Raw genomic sequence first — 21002 nt, forward strand, 5'->3', positions numbered from 1 at the left:
CATTGCTTGCAGTAATGGATTGCTTGAAGATCTAAGCAACAAGGGCAATTAACTACAAATCATTCAGGGAAAGATGTAGTCTATATCACCATATGGCACATCCTCGCAGATTCCGTGCTTCGTACTTTCGTGCTTCATTTAATAGTTACTCTCTTCGCGTCGTTAAACATTCACATAGACACATACATTGCACTTAATTGTTGCCAAGGCTACCAAGCTTAGAATTAATATCTTGCTTTTGTAATCAAGCAATTGAAGGAGAACAACAAATGGTTACAATTTTACCAGTAATTACAGAATGGAGATGTAGATGGTCTTTTTTGTGACCAAAATAATACATGTTGCACAGAGCAAGGAGCATAGGTGCCCTTTGAGAAGGATGATTTAAATATCAAGGTGACCTACATGGAAGAGCAGGCTTGTGCCAACCTCTTTCTCCTATTTAGCTGTAGCTAAGGTTAATAAGGTAGCATGAGAAGGGCATGATATCAAAGGAATGTAAACTGAAAATGAAGAGTGTTTGTTGCTGGAGGGATGCCTGTGGATTTTTGCTTGAAGAGTGTCTGCACATGTATACTCTCAAGCAAAGCCTGTATTTGTACATGGCGAGAATGCCTGCAGACGGGCGATAAAAGATTTTTGTATTCTCAAGCAAAGCCTGTATTTGTACTTGGCAAGAGTGTCTGCACGTGGGTGACAAAAGATTTTTCTACTCTCAAACAAAGGCTGTATTTGTACTCGGCCAGTGCCCCTGTTCTCGTTATCTTACCCATGCTTAACAGAACCCCAACCTGTTAGCTGGAATTAGAGACATTCTTCAAGCAATCCCCGATTGTATGCCTATGGTATATGTAATAGTGCATACACCTTTGGGTTAGGTGCTGTACTAATCCTTCCCATAAAATACCCTCCATACTCTCCACTGCAAAAATGGGGCAGCAAAGCCAGCTTCCTTCCCTCGCTCTCTGCCTTTACATGAATGACATATAGAAAACCCGTACAAAGCCTTCACCTCATAAAACCCCGACAACACATGCTTTAGCCTCCATGGATAATGATTCTGGCTACCCTATTACCATCATATTCCGAGTTGTCATTTGAGAATGTGCTGCTTTATCAGACACATGGACTAAGGTTAGTTGTCGATATACTGCCAAGGTTTCTCTCTAGACCCTTTAGTAAAACCACGCTCTCATCTCAACCGCTTGACTGCTGATCCTTGCCAGCTTCTGTCTGCCAGACTATGTCCTTTAACCCTTGTGAGAAGCTCTGGCAAAACTGCATATCATGACACAGGTTAATTTGTCAATAACACATGCAGACGGAATTATTGAAGATCGTAGATAATTAAAGCATGTACGCTGATGAGATCAACAAGACAACTTTTTTTCATCATTTTCCATAATAGATTGGAAGATTTCATTGTGGTTTCTTTCTATCACATGTCTTCAATGATGCCGCATTTTCAGAACCCCTTGTCTGTACACTTTCAAGAAAAAAAACACACACACACACACACCTTGTGGTATTCATGTGCATCGCCACACGCTTTTCGTACTTCTACCACAAAGAACGAGGGAGCAACTTCAAATACCTGTAGAACAACCATTTCTTAACATCAAAACATGGATAACTACCCTCATTTACAAGTCCAAGCAAGGTAAAAGCTTTAGCTTGAGACCATAGGAGGCTCACAATACTTGTGATATGCTGCCTTTGAAGGACAGCAAATACAACTCTTATGATAATGGGTTATAAATAAGGACAACAATCACAAAGAGCTAAGGACACTGACCACAAAGCTGCCTTTGTTTGCGTACTATCTATTCACAAAGAGCTAAGGAGACTAATCACAAAGCTACCTTTGTTTGTTTATTATCTGGATAACACTGGTATGAAGGCACATTTATGTTTACCTCTGTTGCTATAAACAAATATCCTTTCCGTCCAGTCTTAACACCTCGCAGCGTCATCTGCAAGACCATTAAAGCAAATGAATTGTCAAACTACGAATTCCAAGACACATTATACATAATTGTAGATAATTTGCAGTGATGTGCCTGCACATGCCTTGTAGTGATGCTTTTCAACACTGAAACCGAGAGGCTTGGCAGTCTCCTCCATCTTTGAAATGATTTCATGGGCAGGGTGCTTGGAAGTGAAACGTGTTTCTTGATTGGCCTCCTACACGAAGATTATACAATATCAACCACCATCGATTATCTTGTCCTCGAATAGGAAGTGAACAAGAAAAACACTAGTGCTGACCAAAAATGCTTTTAGAGTAGCTCCTACAGACATAAATTATGTTCCATGAAGTAGTGCTAATGTTTGGATCAAATACACTTCAACATCTAGTGCTTGAGGTTTGTCTAAGCAAGTTTAAAATGCTGATAAAATCGAAATTAGCACAGTTTCACAATTGTGCCAAGCATTGCTTTGAAAATGCAAGCTCAGCATTTTGCACTAGGAACAAGTTACATACTTGTTTCATCTCAAAAAGTCCTGAAAGGTTGAGGCCTGGACAAAAAGATATAAGATCGAAAGCATTTAGAGGAGTAGGCCCTGAGACTTGAGTCCTCCTCTTTTCAACAACAAAATGTGCCTGCAAAGAACCCACATTACCTCACAACCAATTTGGGATGCCCTTGTGTTCTAGATTTAATAAGTTCACATGCATAAGGACGTACATTTGACTCACTGAAAATAGCATCCACATCATCCAGGTTGATGTTCTCATCAACTGTGAGCTTTGCTGGCTTGTATCCTTCCCTAAACCAGGGATCGTCTACCATCTGTGCTACAGTGATCCGCTGTTTGGCACTTGGATTGAGGATTTTCTTTAGGAGGTTCTGTGCTCCAGAAGAAAACCAAGAGGGACATACATATTCCCCTTTGCGGATCTGGTACACAAACACGGGTTAGGAAGCTGGTACTTCAAGATGCAGACATTCATACATGCATACAATTGGTAGATAGACAAGATGTGACATACTTACATATTAACAAACAAAATTTGCTTGTATACATACATACACACACAGACACAGAGAGAGAGAGAGAGAGAGAGAGAGAGAGAGAGAGAGAGAGAGAGAGAGAGAGAGAGAGAGAGAGAGAGAGAGAGCATGCACCCAAACAAGTATTAGGGGTTCACCTTCTTGTAGAGCTGGAGTACATTGTTCTCCTCAAAGGGTAAGAATCCCGCCATCAAGACAAACAGTATAACACCACAAGACCACAAGTCTGCTTTGGCTCCATCATAACCATTCTCATAAACAACCTGGTCGCAATGAATGAGTGATTAGATGCGACGGACAGCCAGAATCTATAGATAAAACGCATCCAAATCAGCGCTGTAAGACAACTACCTCTGGAGCCACATAATTAGGTGTTCCACATGTTGTATGCAAAAGTCCATCCTTCTAAATGACATAGAGAAAATGCAGTACTTCAGTACCAAATATAAACAGTATCCTTTACAAAAGGCAGGAACAACTCTAGCCATTCAAGAAATTACCCAGCATTGTTCAGACAAAGCGCTCAACCCAAAGTCCGAAATCTTCAAATTACCATCGGCATCAAGCAGTAAGTTTTCAGGCTGCAACAAGCAAGTAATCAACTGTTTTGAGCATTGAAAAGCCTCAGCATCAGCAAAATGTGCATTTTCATAGAGTTGGAAAGAAGCTTGAGTTACAAAAATCCACCCACCGCAACAGGCACGATAAGCTTTTCCAAGAACTCAAAGATCATTCTATCATATTCCAAACAAGCACTACAAGCAATTCTTAACAAGGCATATGTGCAGGAATACTGATTTGGTTAAACCCAACTAGGCAATACTCCAATATGAGGACAAGGGTCCGGGTGAGCAAGGGGGCTATGAGCCCATATGGCTTGGAAAAAGGATCTTGTGTAGCACATAGCCAACATGGCAAGCCTTGCTGGAACCCTTGTCCTCACATCCAACTAGGCCCAACTATGTAAATACGCACCATGCATGACTCAATTGTTCTTGAACTGCCCTTCCCAATTCTAGATAAACTCAATTGGCAATTGACCCATCATCGATTAACCATCTTTGGAAACAAAAACTTCAACAGAAGAAGCATTCTTGAAATAATAGTTACAGGGAATGGCCATTTTCAGGTCCCCGTTCCCATTCCATGTTTCAGACATGAGTATCCATAACATGTAATGGCATCTCATGCCCGTTGCCGTTCCCTATTCCCTTCCGATTTCCCATACCCGGTAACTATGCTAGAAATACTTGCATTCTTGATTCTAGGAAAAAAACTAGCGAACCAATGACTCCCTGATTTTCCCTTGCAGAACTTTGGCAAGTAGCGGCATTAGAGCATAAGCATACAAAAGAAGGGAAAGCTCAAAACCTTCAAATCTCGATGATACACGCCCCGGCTGTGACAATAATCTACAGCATTGATGAGTTGCTGAAAGTACTTTCTAGCTTCTGCTTCTGGTAGTCGTCCTTGCTGGCTCTGCACACAACCCAATCCATATCAATTTTCATTCTTCTGAGCACTCTTCAAGTGCACCCATTCATGCATGCGTGTGGCTAAACCTACATCAACTGCACAAGAAGTCTAAAAACAAAGCTTTTAAGACAGATTGGATCAAGAACTTAGCCCTTAAACATGAGTGTAAACAGCAGTATGGACGCATGAATACAAATGTGTACTTACTATCTTGTCAAAGAACTCCCCTCCCGTGACGTATTCGAGAACAAAATACACTTTGGTTTTGCTAGCCATGACCTGCAACACACATGGCAGCCACCATATCACACAATTATATGCAAAATCTGGTCCAATAACCAATCAAAGAGAGCACTTTGAGGTTGACATACCTCATGGAGCTGCACTATGTTTGGATGCTTTACCAGTTTCATCGTCGATATTTCTCGCTTGATCTGATGCATACAGCATGCAAGTTCAAATTAAAAGAAGTAGGGCAGAACCCTCCATTATCATGATCATGAAAGAATTCCAACGATAATATGGCATCGAACGGCACATCATGGTGGCATATAACCATGATCCTCACAGAAGGAGCACATATATGAGGTGGAAAATCCAAGAGCACATGTACCTACCAGTTCAACCATCTTGTTCTTGAGGATCGTTTCTTTCTCAAGAATTTTGATGGCGTATTGGCCGCCTGTGCGCATGTGCTTGGCATACTTAACTTTAGCAAATGTACCCTCGCCAAGCGTTCTCCCAAGCTCGTACATTCCTACTCTGGTTTTCATGCCAAAGCTGCAAGAGAGCGAGCCTTCATCACTCATTGCTGCTTTAACACGGTTTGCAGGCAGTGGGCGAGGTTGGCGGGCGGCGGGCGAGAGAACAGGAATACGCGCGCCCCTTGCCTCTGAAATGGACCTTGTCAAGCTTGGTACTCTGAGGCGTTCCTAATCTGCTATCGAATCATTGAGAACGCACAAGCTCTTGTGGTATAAAGAAACACACTTAGGCTTCTCCGACAGCTCGCATGGCGCACTAGGGCAGAAATAGCGGGCTCGAAAAGAGAGAGAGAGAGAGAGAGAGAGAGAGAGAGAGAGCTGTGCGTGCGAGTGGGCGAGGGGCGGATCAGGATTCTGATTCAGAATGAGGGCGCTTGGCAGAATTGCGCTAAAACGACAATTTCTCTGTGCGCTCTATAGGGGCTGTGCGAAGCGTGTGCGGCGTGTGTGAGCGCGTGTGCTTGAGTGAGAAAGAGAGAGAGAGAGAGGGGTGGAAGACGCCATTGCGCGCTGCTGCACGGTAGGCTCATAATCTCGTGATGGATGAGTTAACTGGCTTGTAGCCTCGTATTTTGTCCAATGACACTCAACAAAAGCTGTGATTCATGCATAAGTGATGAGCCTTTCGTTTGACGTGTGACCTTTGAATGGGAAATCGGTCCTTGCAAGTTATTACAACAATTGCACTTTTTTCTTGGACTCTTGACATCATCAAGGATGGAGTCTCACCCCTCAATCTATGCCACATCCTCGTCTACTATACTAACATAATATGGCGGAGGTAGTAACCCTTTACACATGTCTCTATCTGCGAGATGAAGGCTAAATGCCAAAAGTGAGAGAAACGCGCGATAAAGAGGGGGAGTGAAAGAGAGAGAAAAAGGCCGCCGAAGGCGGTCGGTCGTACTCGTACAGAATAAGGGACAAGGAGATTGAGGGTATTAACACTTGAGCAATGGTCACGTGAGGCTTAGTTATCAATTATTTGAACAAATAACTAAGCCTCATTTTTTTTAACCATAACAAGGCGCGAGATGTATAATATTAAAGAGAGAGCAAAATTACAAAATATGAGTCAGACCAAGGTGACTGATAAATACAACTGTTGAATGGTAATAGAACCCAGAACTTGTAATGAGTTTCTGATGAGTCTGGTATATACAGACAGCTCCAAAACTGAACACAGCTTCACTTCAATCTTAGTCATTAGACAGATTGTTGATTCTTGGTCACACACAGAAAGGAGCATAAGTCTACCCTTTGTAACTATGCCGATTTTGGCTTCGTTGTGAAGTTCAAGGCATAGTAGGGAGGATGAATGAATAACTAAGCCTCGCGTTGTCGGAGTGCGCATTTCTTCGGGGTCGATCGGGAAAGCGTCGGCCTTCTCACTGTAGACAGATAATCACTAGAGGCACAAACCAAGTGAAACTCGTACAATTAGGAGTGGTTTTGTGTTAGTAAGAAGATATAGTGACCCTTAGAGAGCAATTGCAAAATAAAATCATATCCTAGAATAGAAATAATGGATAAAAACAAATTAAAAGAATACAACGGCACTTAATTGGTGATGGCAATCCTCAGATACTTCCAATTGTTGATCCCCAATAACCCTTTGTAAGCCGATTGCATACGCCATCGTCGACGTGCACCTCGATTCGCGAACTCTTAATCAAAAATCCCAATTTGTTAGAAGTAAAATGCAATCACCGTGCACAAATCCCACCCTGTCCACTTTCCCTAATCTTGAATCTCGTGCTAAACACTTCCCGAACGAGAAGCTTGCTGTCCAAATGCTCCTCTTTCTGTTGTCTTCTCCCTTCACTCGCTTGCTCGACAAAAAAAAATCCTCTTCTTGCTCCTCTTCCTTCCTTCCCTTCCTTTCCGCTTCACAACAACCTCCTTATTCAATCTCCCTTTTTGCTTCAACACTTCTCTCTTGCTTGCTTCCTAAGTCGACAGAGAGTGACCGCGTCGAGAGAGAGAGAGCTTCACCTCCTCCATCCCTTCTCTAACCTTGCTCCTCCACGTTGCTTCTTCCTGTTCCTCCCTTCATTTAGATCCCCTTTTCATGCTTCCTTCTCCTCTCTCGCGGTTGAGAGCTAGGAACTCCCCAGTCGTCGATGGCCTCCCCCTTCCCTTTGTTCCTTCCCCCCTCTCCTCCAACTTGTATCGTCTCCTTCATGCCCCGCTTCATGCAAAAAAAAATCCCCTCTTAAAATAGCCCTCCCTAAGCAACAACGGCATCGTAGTTGCTAAGGCCCGCGAGAACATCCTCCTGATGATGTGGCATGGCAAGGGTAGATGCGTCATTCCTAGTGAGAATATGACCAAAATGTTGCACAAGGGACCCTTGAGCACTTTTCGCTTCACGGTCAAGGCCAAGCTTATCGGAGGCCTACACCAACAACTCTTGGCTTTGTGATGCAAATCCAACCAAGAGCCAAGCTTCAATGCATGCTCATCTCCTCTACCATGCTAATTACTAAGCTATGCTATGCTAATATGAGTGATTATGTGAGGAGATATACATCTTTCTCATAAGACTACTCCTTCTTCCTCTCAATCTACTCTCATACCCCGCTAGCTCTCACCATCTTCGAAGGTGTATGAGGTCTTGGGTCTGAGACCGTGAGGGTATTGATGTTGTGTTTTATAAGTGTTTTTCTTAGTGCTTGAAGCTTCCATCTTCATTGCACTAGCTAGTTTTGAAGGAACACAAAGAATTGTATTGTAAAATGTCTCTCTTGATACGAGAAACCTATAATACAAAGTGTTTTGGACGGGGGACCGGCTCCGATCCTCAACTCTTGTCAATAGCTTAATTTCTCTCTCTTTTGAAGTATTTTTCATGCTATCTAACTAGGTGTTATGCTTTTTGTTGCTCTCTCCACCCAAGCACTCTTGTTATGCTCATTAGGAATCTATTATAATGAAATGCTCACTATGTTCATGCTAATTTTCGCTACACAGAAGTTACTAGGCCATTAAATGTTACATTGGTATCAGAGCACAAGGTTTCTCTTTTCTTGCTCAAGAAGGGAGTTTCTCAAGCTAGCTATAAATGGTTGGTATTATTGATTGCATTTGAGTAAGTAGAATAGGGATTTTTCAGCCTTGCAGTGTGCTTGCTTTCGTGCAGATAACGGGGCATCACCGTCGAGAGCTATGGTCTTAATAGTGGAGTCCTACGGGGCTTGCCTACGGCTTAACCACTATTGAGCTATTAGAAGCTTGACAGGAGCTGGTGTTGTTTTGGTGTTGAACGACCCTCTCTTCTATTCCTTGCAATTAATGATATTTGAAACACTGGTATAGTAGCTTGAGTGCTTTTTCTAAAGGGGTAAAGAGGAGTAGCAACTAGGTCTTGAAGTGCCAAAGTACACCTAAAAAGTTTACACCTAAAAGTTGTTAGAATGGTTGACAATAGTAAAGAGAGTGAAATTAATGTTGATAGCTTTGATTTTTCTAGTGAGCAGGCTACTAATGATGCCCCTATGCTTGTTAACTACCTTGTTTCTAGGCTTCAACAAGCCATGGGCAATCCATCCCTCCAAAGTGTGCTACAAACAAAAGACGCAGCGTCCCTGCAAAATACGTAAAATAACACGCTACAGACAATAAAACGATAGATCTGCATACCTGATGCGTCCACGAGCACATAATTGACGATATATGTGAATAGAGAGCAAAAGAACATGTGCAGGCGCACCTCCTAGAGCGGACTGCTACATAGGCGCGACGACAGAGAAGAGAGGAAGGGAGAGAAGAAATACACAAGCACTGGGTACAATCTCCCCTCGTGCAAGAGTGAGCATTTCCCTCTTGCTTTTATTTATAGATTCTTCAATGCTAAAAAATGAATACACATTGGTCGGTCGGCGGACTTAAATAGACTTAGCTCATAAAGAGCATTTAAATAATAAAATGTCCATAAAAAATGATTCCTTTTTGCATAACCCTTAGCCTTTTCCATCTGTCACCTACACTAGATAATAAAATATCAATTCCATTACATACCTCTCCGTTGGAAAGCAACTGTCCTCAGTTGCAAAGATAAGAAATCTGCAAATGATACTTGCCAAAAATAGTGATTAGAAATCTTTGTCATAAATATCACATAGAAAAAAATGAAAGTAAACAACATTGATTATGTCTACCGTCATCCACATACTACCTATTCTAGTGTCCCATACCACTAGAGTAAGCAGTATATGTCATATCGTGATGAATCAGGATATCATTGGTCACACTCATCATTTAATAAGTCAATTCTCATCAATGTCAATTGCAATTCCATAAATATTGTCGCGACAAAAAATCATCATATAGAGAATCCAACTCTAATTTCAATTCCAAATATAATCCAAATCCAAAATATTATCTTTCATTTTCTATACCCGGGTAAGTTGATATGGCACATGCGTACACCTTCTCTGGATATTATCCATCCTAGTACTACCACTTTCACATGTTGATATCGCACGTGCGTACACCTTCCCTAGATATCACCCATCCCATTACTACTCTAGTACTCCTACACTAGCACAACTAATTGCAAGGTTTCACAATGTGGTCTTACCCAAATCCCAAAACCATAAGGGTTTAAATTGTGATGGCATTTAATTATGGTACATTAGAAGGTATTTATTGTATGGCCGACAAATGGAAAGGATCCTAGATCATTGAATCGTCTTTTAGAATCTAACAGTGGATGTTAGATGCTCACATATAAAGCTACTATGTTTTACTCTATTGATAACTTTTCTCTCTTCCCTCTATTTTATAAAAGAACTCTAAATTTATATTTAGGATCACATGGGCTCATTGAGGGACCTACTTACAGGGGAGTAGCCTTTGCCCCAATGCTCGTGTCATTCCTCTCTCTCTCTCTCTCACGCATACATAGCACTCCAATTCTAGAGGTACACATGCCCATTCTCTCTTGCTCTTTTCCTTTCTCTGCTCAAATATGCTTTGACAAATAGTGCATAGAATGTTGCCCATAGGGTGGGATGGGACATTAGAATGTGCAGTATGTAGTCAACTGAAGACATAAGCAATTTATTTTTAGGTTTGTGAGATTTTATTTTGATGCTTTTTTTTTTTGCTACCGCTTGTTGCTTGAATCCAGTCTAGCGTATTTAAGGAAGCTTTGTAGGGAGGCGCCACTTTTAGTTCACAAGTTGGGATTTACCCCAACACATCTCCTTCATCCTAAATCTTTGGAAGCGGGATCGACTTTATAAACCCATGAGTTTATGCAATTGTTATACACACACATATTAATTTCTACAATGTCGAAATTGATCTTCTTCTTCTTTCTCTCTCTCTCTCTCTCTCTCTCTCACACACACACACACACACAGCCACCCGAGGGCCAAGAAAAAAATAATATATGCTTGCAATGTGGAGAGAGGGTGTCTACAATGATCACCATCATTTTAGTTTGGTGTGATCGTTCCACCCTCACTCCCAAAGCACATTGCAAACGCCAAAGAAAGAGAGAGTTGCATGTTTATATGGAACCAGACTGCCCCCTCGTTTCAACCTCTAAGACTATTGGTTTATATTGTGAATTCCTCAAATGAAAAATGAAAAATGAAAAATCTTTGGTTATAATTTCATTGGACCATAATTTTCAAGATCGAAAACCATCATCATCATAAATCTGGATGAATAGCTAATTAGAAACATTATAGGCGAAGGCTTATAATACATCCACTCACAATTCTGAGTTTTGCAAAAATAAAATAAAATTTGATCAAGGCCTGAAATTCAAAGGCCTATCTATTGACAAACCTTTAAAACAAAAATAATCAATTATTCACATGAAAAGGTTGGTCCAATCGTTAATGAAAAGAATAAAATGTGAGGAAAGTCGAGTCATCTTAGGTATGAAATTAAAAGGCCTATGTATTGCCAAACTAAAAAACAAAGAAAATTTCAATTCTTCGCATGAAAAGGTTGGTCCAATCATTAATAAAAATAATAAAATTTCAAATGTGGGCCTAACTCTCTTCTCCTGTGAGGCTTCTTTTATAGGTTGGGTTCATATCGAGGCGACGAAAAACATGACACTTTATGAGATCTTCGAGGTGAAAAAGCTTGCAAATGTTCTCTTTCACCAGCCATGTGTTTACATTGCTGGCAGAGGAAAATGTGAGACAATTTTCTATCACCGTCTTATGTGAACATCGAGAGGCGGCGAAAGAAAGAGGAGGAGGCAAGTGTGGACAAAAGGTTGGGAGCTTTAGTTTAATGTGATTGGTGCCAACATGGCATTTTTTGTCAAGGTGGAGGGTGGAAGAAAGAACTTCCGAGGAGGGGGGGGGGTTTCGGGGGGGGGGGGGGGGGTCGAAACAAATCCCTTTTTTCTCTTCCACAATGTGGCACTCTCCAACTCACCTTTTTACCGCCCTATGTGAACAACAAGGTCCACATGGCACTTTCTTGTTGGTTTACAAGCTTTCCCAATTCCTTCCGCCGCCTTATGTGAACCCAACCTTAGAAAGCCACAACGAATTTTCAACATTAGTGCTTGAGAGAGGATTCATATGCTTTCCCCCATGGCAGTGCTTGCTTCTACTAGCTTCTAGGACTCTTATACCATATGAAAAGAAACAAAATTTTCCTCTCACTCTCTCTCAAATAAGGAGAACTCAAAGTTATAAAGGAAGAAAAGTGCAATTCTTGCCAACATGGACTAACTCTTTATATAATAACTCTAACCTTTAAGGTACGTTTGATATGCTGTGAAAGATAAGTTACTCTGACTCAGCAAGATTGTATTCTTTCCACCTAAAAAAGGATGCATCCAAACCTTGTAGGCTTCTTGGTTAACGAAGCCAAGCGATGCTGTTTCTCCGATTGTGGCAGAGTTGGCTTCGGATAACACATGGAGAGTGGAGAAGATAGGAGGGCTTGCAGCTTTTCAACATAAACAATTGATGAGGTCATCGAAACAAGGCTTGAGGGAGCCAACAAAAGTGCTCTAAAGGCTCCTAAACAATATGCCATTCTTGGAGTGGTGTTTTCATGCGCCCTACCTATATCAAGGGCGGGCTTCCTACTAGCAATGATGAAAAACACCCTAGGTTTGGAGAAATCTCACCTATCAAAATTTGAAATTTACCTCTAAACTTAAATTACATGGTAAGATATTGTGAAACTTTCAAAGATTAGAGTAATTGCCTTCAATGTAGTGAGTTGCCTGTACAATAATGCATATTGTAGGCTTTAAGTTTTTCTTGTTACCACTACTTCCTTCATGTGTTGCCGGCTTGGAAGGGCTACAAAAATACTGCCACTCAATGTATGCAAGTAAATTCACAAAAGATGGGTGGCCAAAGATGTCATTAAAGGGTTGATGACCAAAAGCATGAAAAAAAGGTCTCATCCAACTTATCCCTAAGGTTCCCTACTGCTCTCATCTTAAACAATGGTGGCCCATCATGATGATGATAGTAGCATATAAAATCATTGCCAAAACAGTCGGCCTAAGGCTTTCTCCTCTCGTAGATCACTCCCCATCAACACAGTTTCATCAAGGGAAGGTCAATTTATGATAACATTTTGGCAGAAATGGTCAACATTGAGTATGCAAACTTCGCCGATCAAGAATGTATCTTACTACAGCTTGATATATGTTGGGTTCAAGCCCTTGTTGACTTGGTCTAGCTCATGGAAAATAATCCTTGTATCTTACTACGGCTTGATATATGTTGGGTTCAAGCCCTTGTTGACTTGGTCTAGCTCATGGAAAATAATCCTTGTAGCAAACTAATGAAGATCACCCTTTTAGTCTTGAGCATTTTGCATGGTAAAGGGGTGGTTGAACTATTTTTAGTCTTAGTTACATGTATATGTAAGAAATCCAATCAATTAGCCATAGCGTAGTTCTTTTGTGGTGTTTTTTCTAGTCGAAGTCTCTCTCTTGCTTGTTCTCTACTCGCTTGCTCTCTGCCTTGCTATGGCTAAGACACACTACCACCCACCATAGCCACCTTCCCCAATGGTGGTATCAGAGCCTAGGCGGTAGTTTGGGACAACATATCAATATGCAAGCTAGCAAGGCATTAGCAATTTGGGAGGCAGTTTGGAATAACATATCAAAATGCAGGTTGGCAAGGTGTTGGCAAAGCTCTAACACGCATGCAAAATGGGGTGTGCTCTCTGCACTCAAAGTTTGAGACACCATGATTTGTTGTGGCACAAATCAAGACACCATAGGCAAGATATATCACATAACAAGCATTTTAAAGTGATGTCCTTATCGGCGATTATGTCGAGAGTGTACTAAAACATTGCTAGGCAATAGCCTTAGTGAGCTTAACACCATTGCTAATTGGCAATGCAACATAGCAAGGTTTTGACGACATTTGTAGCATATCAAAAAGCTGCTAGCAAATGATACCAAGCAATGATAGAGACTGTGTAAGCAAGACAAGCTTTGCGGCCTTTCCTAAAACGTTGTGCAGAGGTAGTGGGAAATAGCCAAACTTTTCAAGCGTGTCAAAATGTCATCCAATGGTGGTGTGGAGGAGGTGGCCGGCATGGAGCCCTTTGAGCATAGAAGCCATTGATACTCTTATCATGTTGGCTATGTTGTAGGTTGTGCGCAAGATACTGTTTTTTTATGAGCTGCCACATGGGTGTGTATGCCATATTGGTCAAATTACTGACTTTTCTCGACAAAGCAGATTCGAACACATTGACAACCACAAGAACATCAAAGGTTTGCTACAACAAGGAGATATATCAACACATGCAATTTTTTAAGGAGTCTGTCTTCAACACCATCATCTATTTTTGTCAAAGTCTTGTTTAGTTTGTCAGAGTCAATTTTTTTTCTAATGAATTTTGTGCAGGTATAGACACTACCACTCGATGAAAAGTGCTAAGACCTCCCTAAATCTATTTGGTTGAGTTCTTATTGTCCCTCTCTAATTGTTGTCCAAGGGAAGTACACACACCCCGATGTTGTTGTCGGGGGGGGGGGGGGGGGGGGGGGGCTTCTACTCATTGTTTTAGGTGGTTTTTTTTTAACTCTTCCATGGTTTGTACTTAGCCCATTGCCAGTGGTTTGGGCTTGAGGGGGGATTGTTGGGTTCAAGCCCTTCTTGACGTGGTCTAGCCTATGGGAAATAATCTCTGTCACAAACTGATGAAGATCACCCAATTAGTATGGAGCTTTTTGCATGGTTAAGGGCTCGTTAAGGGGTGGTTGATCTATTTTTATTCGAATTCATATACAAAGTCTAATCAATTAATCATAATGTGGTTCTTTTGTGGTGCTTCTACTCGATGAAATCTCTCCCTTGCTTGTTCTCTATTCTCAAGCCCTTGTTGATGTGGTGTAGCCCATGGGAAATAAACCCTATCACAAACTGATGAAGATCACCCTTTTAGTCTAGAGCTTTTTGCATGTAAAGGGGACGTTGATCTATTTCTAGTCTAAGATACATATATGTAAGAAGTTTCATACCGTGGTTCTTTTGTGGTGCTTCTACTGGACGAAGTCTCTCTCTTGCTCGTTCTCTACTCGCTCTCCGTTGCTATGGCTAAGCCACACTACCAAGCACCATAGACACCTTCCTACCACACAACTTGACATAGACAAAATGTATGAACAAATTGTTTGTTTGTACATAAAAGATGTAATGAGGCGTTGGGCTTTGGTCCCTAGCTATACCAGATAATCCACACCCTGGGAGTTGGTAGTCACTCAGAGTTGTTGTTCAATAATAGAATTGTGGGAGCCTTCAAAGTTAAAAGGTAAGTCAAACAAGGTTGTCCACTTGCCCCACTGTTTTTCACAATCGGCTCTCACCACCCCCTTGTCACCATGCTTGGAGGCCAGCACTGCAAGAGGGGAAATTCAAGGGCTTGCTCTCTGCCTATTAGCCAACAATTCTTAGCAAAAGCCATTTGTTGACGACTCCTTGATATTCTTGAAAGCCATCCCATAGGTGCTGAGGAAGGCGACGGAGGTTATCGAGACATTTTCCGTAGCCTTTGGGTCTAAGTGCAATGAGGAGGAATCAAAATTGATTTCACTGTGAGAAAACAACTTATTTGATTGCTCTGAGTGGTCATGAGAGATTGTCACAAAAGGAAAGATATTTTGCCACCTTGGGGTAGGGACATCTCGCAAACAAAGGTTCCAATGGGCCATGGACAAAGCTCAAAGCAAAATGTGAAGATGGGCATATGTCCTCATTTCGTTCCACAATAGAGTGAAAGGGTGATGGAGGCAGCTAGATATTTCAAAAACTCAATAACTCATTGGTCCCCTTGGCTCTCAAAAGTGAGATGTGATATGATGAATCCAATTTGGAGAGAAGTGGCCCGAAAGGTCAATAATAAAGGACTCCACCATTTGGCCTAATTGGAAAGAAGCAGACCAATTGGCTAACCAATACAACGTCAATGGATCTAAAGGATTATTGGTCAACAAAGCTTTCAAAGGTCTTAACAAGGTGCTTATGCCCATTTGTGAGGTTGAATTTGATTGGAAAGCTTGGCGCTGGCTGGAAAATAGAAACTTCACCAAACCACAAACAAAGGAAATCTATTGCAAACGTGCCCTATATAGGCCATGTCTTACTAATAATAGGGACCTCCTATACTGCATGTCCATCCTAGCCCTTGGCCTGTCGGGGTCTTACCCTTGGCCTGACATTATTCCCCCCTTGGAGACTCTTAATCTTTCCAAAATAGATGGCTCGTAGCCCTTCAAAAACAGATGGCTCTTAGCCCTTCCATTTACCATATCAACATAGAAAGATTTTAGTAAAGTCATGCCCAATTTCACTATCCTAATAGAGAATTAGGAAAGAGAGAAAGAGAATGCGAGGCTGAGGAACATCCCTTATTTTATGGTGTTGTATGCCCCTTGCGTATGCTTATGTGCAGACAATGTCTATTTGTAGCTTATCCTATAAGCGTACAATAGTGTGCTTGTACAATGCTCTCTCATAGGTATGTATAACATTATCCCCCACAAAATGTGAACTTATATCCCGATTGCCAAAATCCCAAACCTGTGTTCCATTGCCCTTGATCTTAAATCAATGGGTAATACATGGGCATAGGTTAGAAGCCTTGTTTTTTGTGAATTTTGTGAAAGCACTTTGCTTTGCACATCAAGATGTCTTTTCCAAAATAAAGGAGAACAATAAGAACTTGAAAGTTGTAACCTCAAGTAAAAAACTCGCTCGAATCTAGCTCATACCCATATCTATCGCTCGACTGAGTCATTGTATGTACCATATATGTCCTCTTGGTAGGTAAAAACCTGCAGACACCTTGGCAAGTTCCCCCTCCAAACTTTGAAAATCTCGATGCCACATGCCAAAATTGCAGCCTTGCTTAACATAAGTATTCATGGAGTTCTTGTGCTCATAGCTAATAGATACTCTTGCCAACTAAAAGATGTCGTAGCAAAAGAAAGTCGACCTTATCGAGAATTCACCGATTGAAAAGCAAAAAAACACTAGCAAGGAATGTAGCTCGTACTTGCTTCTCTTGATTACTGATGTCCTTGACCATATAAGTTTGTCTTGATCGCTGGACATTCTGGAACACTTCTCCTAGGAACCATGTCCTAGCAAAAATGCAAATCTAGAACACAAAAATAGAGAACCACTATCGACTTCTCAAGCTGCAACAAGTGATTGGCCATGTCGAGCGACCTTTGCCTAGAACTTGTCTTAAATATAATAGCAACACCCATTGAATGGTCATGCCATACATTGGGTAAAGCTTCCCCAAATCGATATGGTCATAGCATACTCTAGACTATGGGTAGGTATTATACCATAAGCATGAGAAAGGAAGCCTTCTTCTGACATTACCCTTATAGATATGTGCATGCCATGCACGATAAAAAGTCTCCAGGGCCAACTCCCGACTGTTGTATTGAATGTAGCTATTTATATGCACATAGTGAGCCTTGATCAATGATCAAAATACCATCTTGGAGACCAAGTGAACTTTGCTCTAGCATAACAAATTACAACTACATAATTGGAACTAACCATACAAGGAAAGTGCAAAAAATATGCATACCTCATTGTCGTGAAGATTTGGAGCTTCTGATCAAATCTCTAATTGGGAAGATTATCACCTTCAAATAATGAGCCTCAGCTCTTGAAGCCAAATCCTCAACTCTCGCAACCAAATTTAGTCTCCAAAGTTTGACACTTTGCCGTACCTTGGATTTCTCGTGGATGGTTTTACCATGATCTCTTAGTCAAACATGTGGCAAAGATGGTATGCCTCTTGCATGCTAGCTACACACCCTGTGTGCGAGCTTCCATGTCCTTCGAACACGATATTTGAATGTCCAGAGCAATGTGATTTCTTCAATCACAGAGATTCAACAATCGTTGAATTACTTTGTTGGATTCAAAAACCTTTGTCGGATTCACCCATATTGTGGATGTTGTGCTTTTCTCACAATGAGAGAGGTGGAAGGGGTGAAGGGAGGGAGGGAAAGGGGGGGGGGGGGGGGGGGGGGGGTTGGCCCGTGGGCACCCTCCCTTGGTTCAACTATTTTTCCCTAAGGCTTCAGGCCTTGGACGCTTGGGTGTGAAAAGGATCTCTAAAAGAGCTATGGTGATGGTTGCGCGCGCGCGCACACACACACACACACACACACACACACACACACACACACACACATACTATGGCAATGGTTGCATGCGCGCGCACACACACACACACATAGATAGATAGATAGATAGATAGATAGATAGATAGAGAGAGAGAGAGAGAGAGAGAGAGAGAGAGAGAGAGAGAGAGAGAGAGAGAGAGAGAGAGAGAGAGAGAGAGAGAGAGAGAGAGTTTGTGACTACTCTGAAACTCCGCAGCTTGCACGCATGTGACACGAAATGCACAACAGGTCAGTGTGACCCCGTCCAACCCCTCTACATGGGGTTTGGTGCAAGTCGACCTTGCCTCCCTCCCTTTTCCAAGGGTTGCCACCCATGGTCACTTGTCAGTCAATCCTTTCTCCTGGACCCAAGGGGCCATGCCGGCCCAAGCCCGCCGCCATCGGAACTCGAAGAGAGAGAGAGAGAGAGAGAGAGAGAGAGAGAGAGAGAGAGAGAGAGAGAGAGAGAGAGAGAGAGAGAGAGAGAGAGAGAGAGAGAGAGAGAGAGAGAGAGAGAGAGAGAGAGAGAGAGAGAGCTGCATGCAATCAATTAATAGTTGCTCGAAGTAGCGACGGGAGAGAGAGAGAAGAACACCATGCATGCCCAGTTACCCTTGCCCCTCCTCCCTTGAGATCTGATACCAATGTAAGACTCTAGGACTGGAGCATGCTACTTTCCACCCAACCGTGCCCTATATAGGCTGTGCCTTGTTAATAAGAGGGACCCCCTATACCGCATGTCCGTCCTTGCCCTTGGCTTGCCCAGTCTTACCCTAGAGTTGATAGGTTCTCCCCATTGAATCAACAGTGGTAGATACACGGATCAGAATCTAGATGGGCGTCGATAGCAAGCAACATATAGGACCCCCAATGACCCCCAGATATGAAGCTATTCCTATGTAAGGTGCTATGGGGGGCTATTCCTACCGGGATTAAGGTGTTATTTAGAGGGATAGGCATTGACATATGGTTAGGATGCAAGGTGACTAGTGAGGATTTGATAGCACAATTTTACCAATTTTTCGGTCATCAAATGTGACTTATCTTTTCTTCTTTCCGAGATTGTTGAGCTTCGAACACGGCTTTCAAAATTTTGATCATTTGTTCGTCTTCGAGGTCTTCATCATGATTTTTTTTGTGGTTGCTTTCTACTAGGCACCAATTCGCTTTGTTTAGCTCTTGTTGAAGTAGATATAGCTACAGTTCAAGAGTCGGTGCCAGGAATTTGGCCCAATTAGAATAATTATTGGTGTTGGATTCCATTGCAAGGGGGGATATTGATGATCATGTTGGTTTGTTGCAAGTCGTGGTCGGGGATAGACAGTTTGCGGCAAATAAACTTAACAAATTGCTTACCACACTTTCAAACAGAGTAGAATAGTTTGTAGGCCCATTGCCAGGTGCCACAGATCTCCTTGTGTTGTCTTGCAGATTCGACATTGTTGATGTAGAAGCGTTGCAGTGTTGTGGGACGTTGTTGATGCAAGGGTTAGCAATCATTTTTTGGTTTCTTATGGATGCGGCATATTGGTGCTCTCATGTGTCGATAAACAGGCGGGGTCGAATCAATGTAGGGCATAGTTTCTGCTAATGGTAAGCGAGAGAGATGTAGCGCATGAAGATTCATGGCAAGATTTGTGCGAGGATAGCGACAGTCTATCTGGGAACGACTCCCCTAAATATGCATAATGTAAGTGTGTGTGTGTGTGTGTGTGTGTGTGTGTGTGTGTGTGAGAGAGAGAGAGAGAGAGAGAGAGAGAGAGAAACAATGTGTTAAAAAAAAAGTGGGTGCTAGGATAAGAATGGGAAAGTGGAGGTATCGAGGTGGGGTGGTTAAATATAGCTAATAAGTGGCGATTAGCTAATAATGCAGTTGTCGAGCGAATCGGGCTAGCTTGAGCCAATTGCTAGCGAGGCTCAACGTGTCAAATTAGATCTCATCAATCATATCGGCAACTGTAAGGATAATAAGACCATCACTAAAACTGTTAGTTTGCTAAAAAAAAAGGTGACTCATCAAGTTCCTTCATACAATAGTTGGTCCCTATGGCTTTGGCTTGGTGATCGAGGGGTTCACTGTGACAAAGCTTGCTTCTTCGTGGCAACCCTAAGACATAGACTCGGCTCCTTTGGTGGGTTGATGTAAGGGTTGGTACCGTGGCTGAATTGGTGGGATGGTGGCAGATGCCATGGCTCGGGTGGAGCATGTATTACTTCGTAATTGGTTGGTCCTAGTTTATTATATATGACCTCACTATTGTGAGTTTGGTAAAAAGGAAAAGGAAAATGTAAGTGACTGGTAATACAAAAAAAGTGAGCAATGGAAGGGTTTTTTTTTTGGAACAAAAAGAAGGGCACCGATTGGTTTGAGACTGAGGTTATTGAGTGGTTGGGAGATTGCATGTGTGCAGTCAAGAGGGAATAGGTGAGTGGTGGTTCGGGTTGATATGCAGAGGAGGCAAATGGATTGCGGTGTGCATGCACACAGGGGACTTGCCATCACTTGCCACTGGAAACTGTGTGTTTTCTGGGCGCTTGGCGGATTGTGACAAAAAGAGTCTAAACACTTGAGTAATTTCTTAGCAGTATGGTGGGTGCCTTAGTTGATGAGAGAAAGAGTTCGATTGGTTTGTCTGCTTGTTAGGTGAATGAGAGAGAGAAAGAAAGCAGCGATTGAGGTTTGTTGTCGGCCATTGCATGGGGAGGGGGGTTGGGTGTGGTGTGGAGACACTAAGGGCACGCGGCCTACCCTCATTGCATGAAAAAAAAATGTCAAGTGCAATGCATGCTGACTAGCTCTGTGTGGTTAGGGGGGGAAAAATCCACGACTTCTACGCCAACTAAAACTTGCATGCCAAAATGAAAAAAAGAAAAAAATGTCGATGGTGGCTTGCTCCTGGCGAACTTGAGTGCACTATCGAACTTCATTTTTGGGCTGATCCTACTACTGCTGGTCCTGTGTGTGCACTTGTAGGACTGGTAAACAAAAGGGAGAGGTCACAATCTCCTTGTCTACCAGCTCATGCACTTGCCTCATAATGTCCTCTTATTGAGCTTGAGAAACTCTATAAGAAGGTTTATTAGGCG

At 42.2% G+C, this 21002-nt stretch overlaps 1 protein-coding gene across 1 annotated transcript; it reads right to left on the bottom strand.

Annotated features, from left to right (window-relative positions):
• Positions 1–218: 218 nt before the first annotated feature.
• Positions 219–5768, bottom strand: LOC147432453 (CBL-interacting serine/threonine-protein kinase 9-like). The gene is made up of 13 exons (XM_086492402.1): positions 5111–5768; positions 4865–4927; positions 4701–4772; positions 4389–4496; positions 3518–3598; positions 3369–3422; positions 3155–3280; positions 2691–2903; positions 2486–2605; positions 2071–2184; positions 1917–1973; positions 1520–1594; positions 219–1278 (listed from the first exon to the last, which is right to left on the bottom strand). The coding sequence occupies exons 1-13, from the start codon at positions 5300–5302 to the stop codon at positions 1198–1200; spliced, it is 1356 nt and encodes a 451-aa protein (XP_086348528.1). The 5' UTR covers positions 5303–5768; the 3' UTR covers positions 219–1197.
• Positions 5769–21002: the final 15234 nt, after the last annotated feature.

This window comes from Adiantum capillus-veneris, chromosome 20, assembly GCF_014529385.1.
Source record: "Adiantum capillus-veneris isolate H3 chromosome 20, ASM1452938v2, whole genome shotgun sequence".
NCBI classification, from domain to species: domain Eukaryota; kingdom Viridiplantae; phylum Streptophyta; class Polypodiopsida; order Polypodiales; family Pteridaceae; genus Adiantum; species Adiantum capillus-veneris.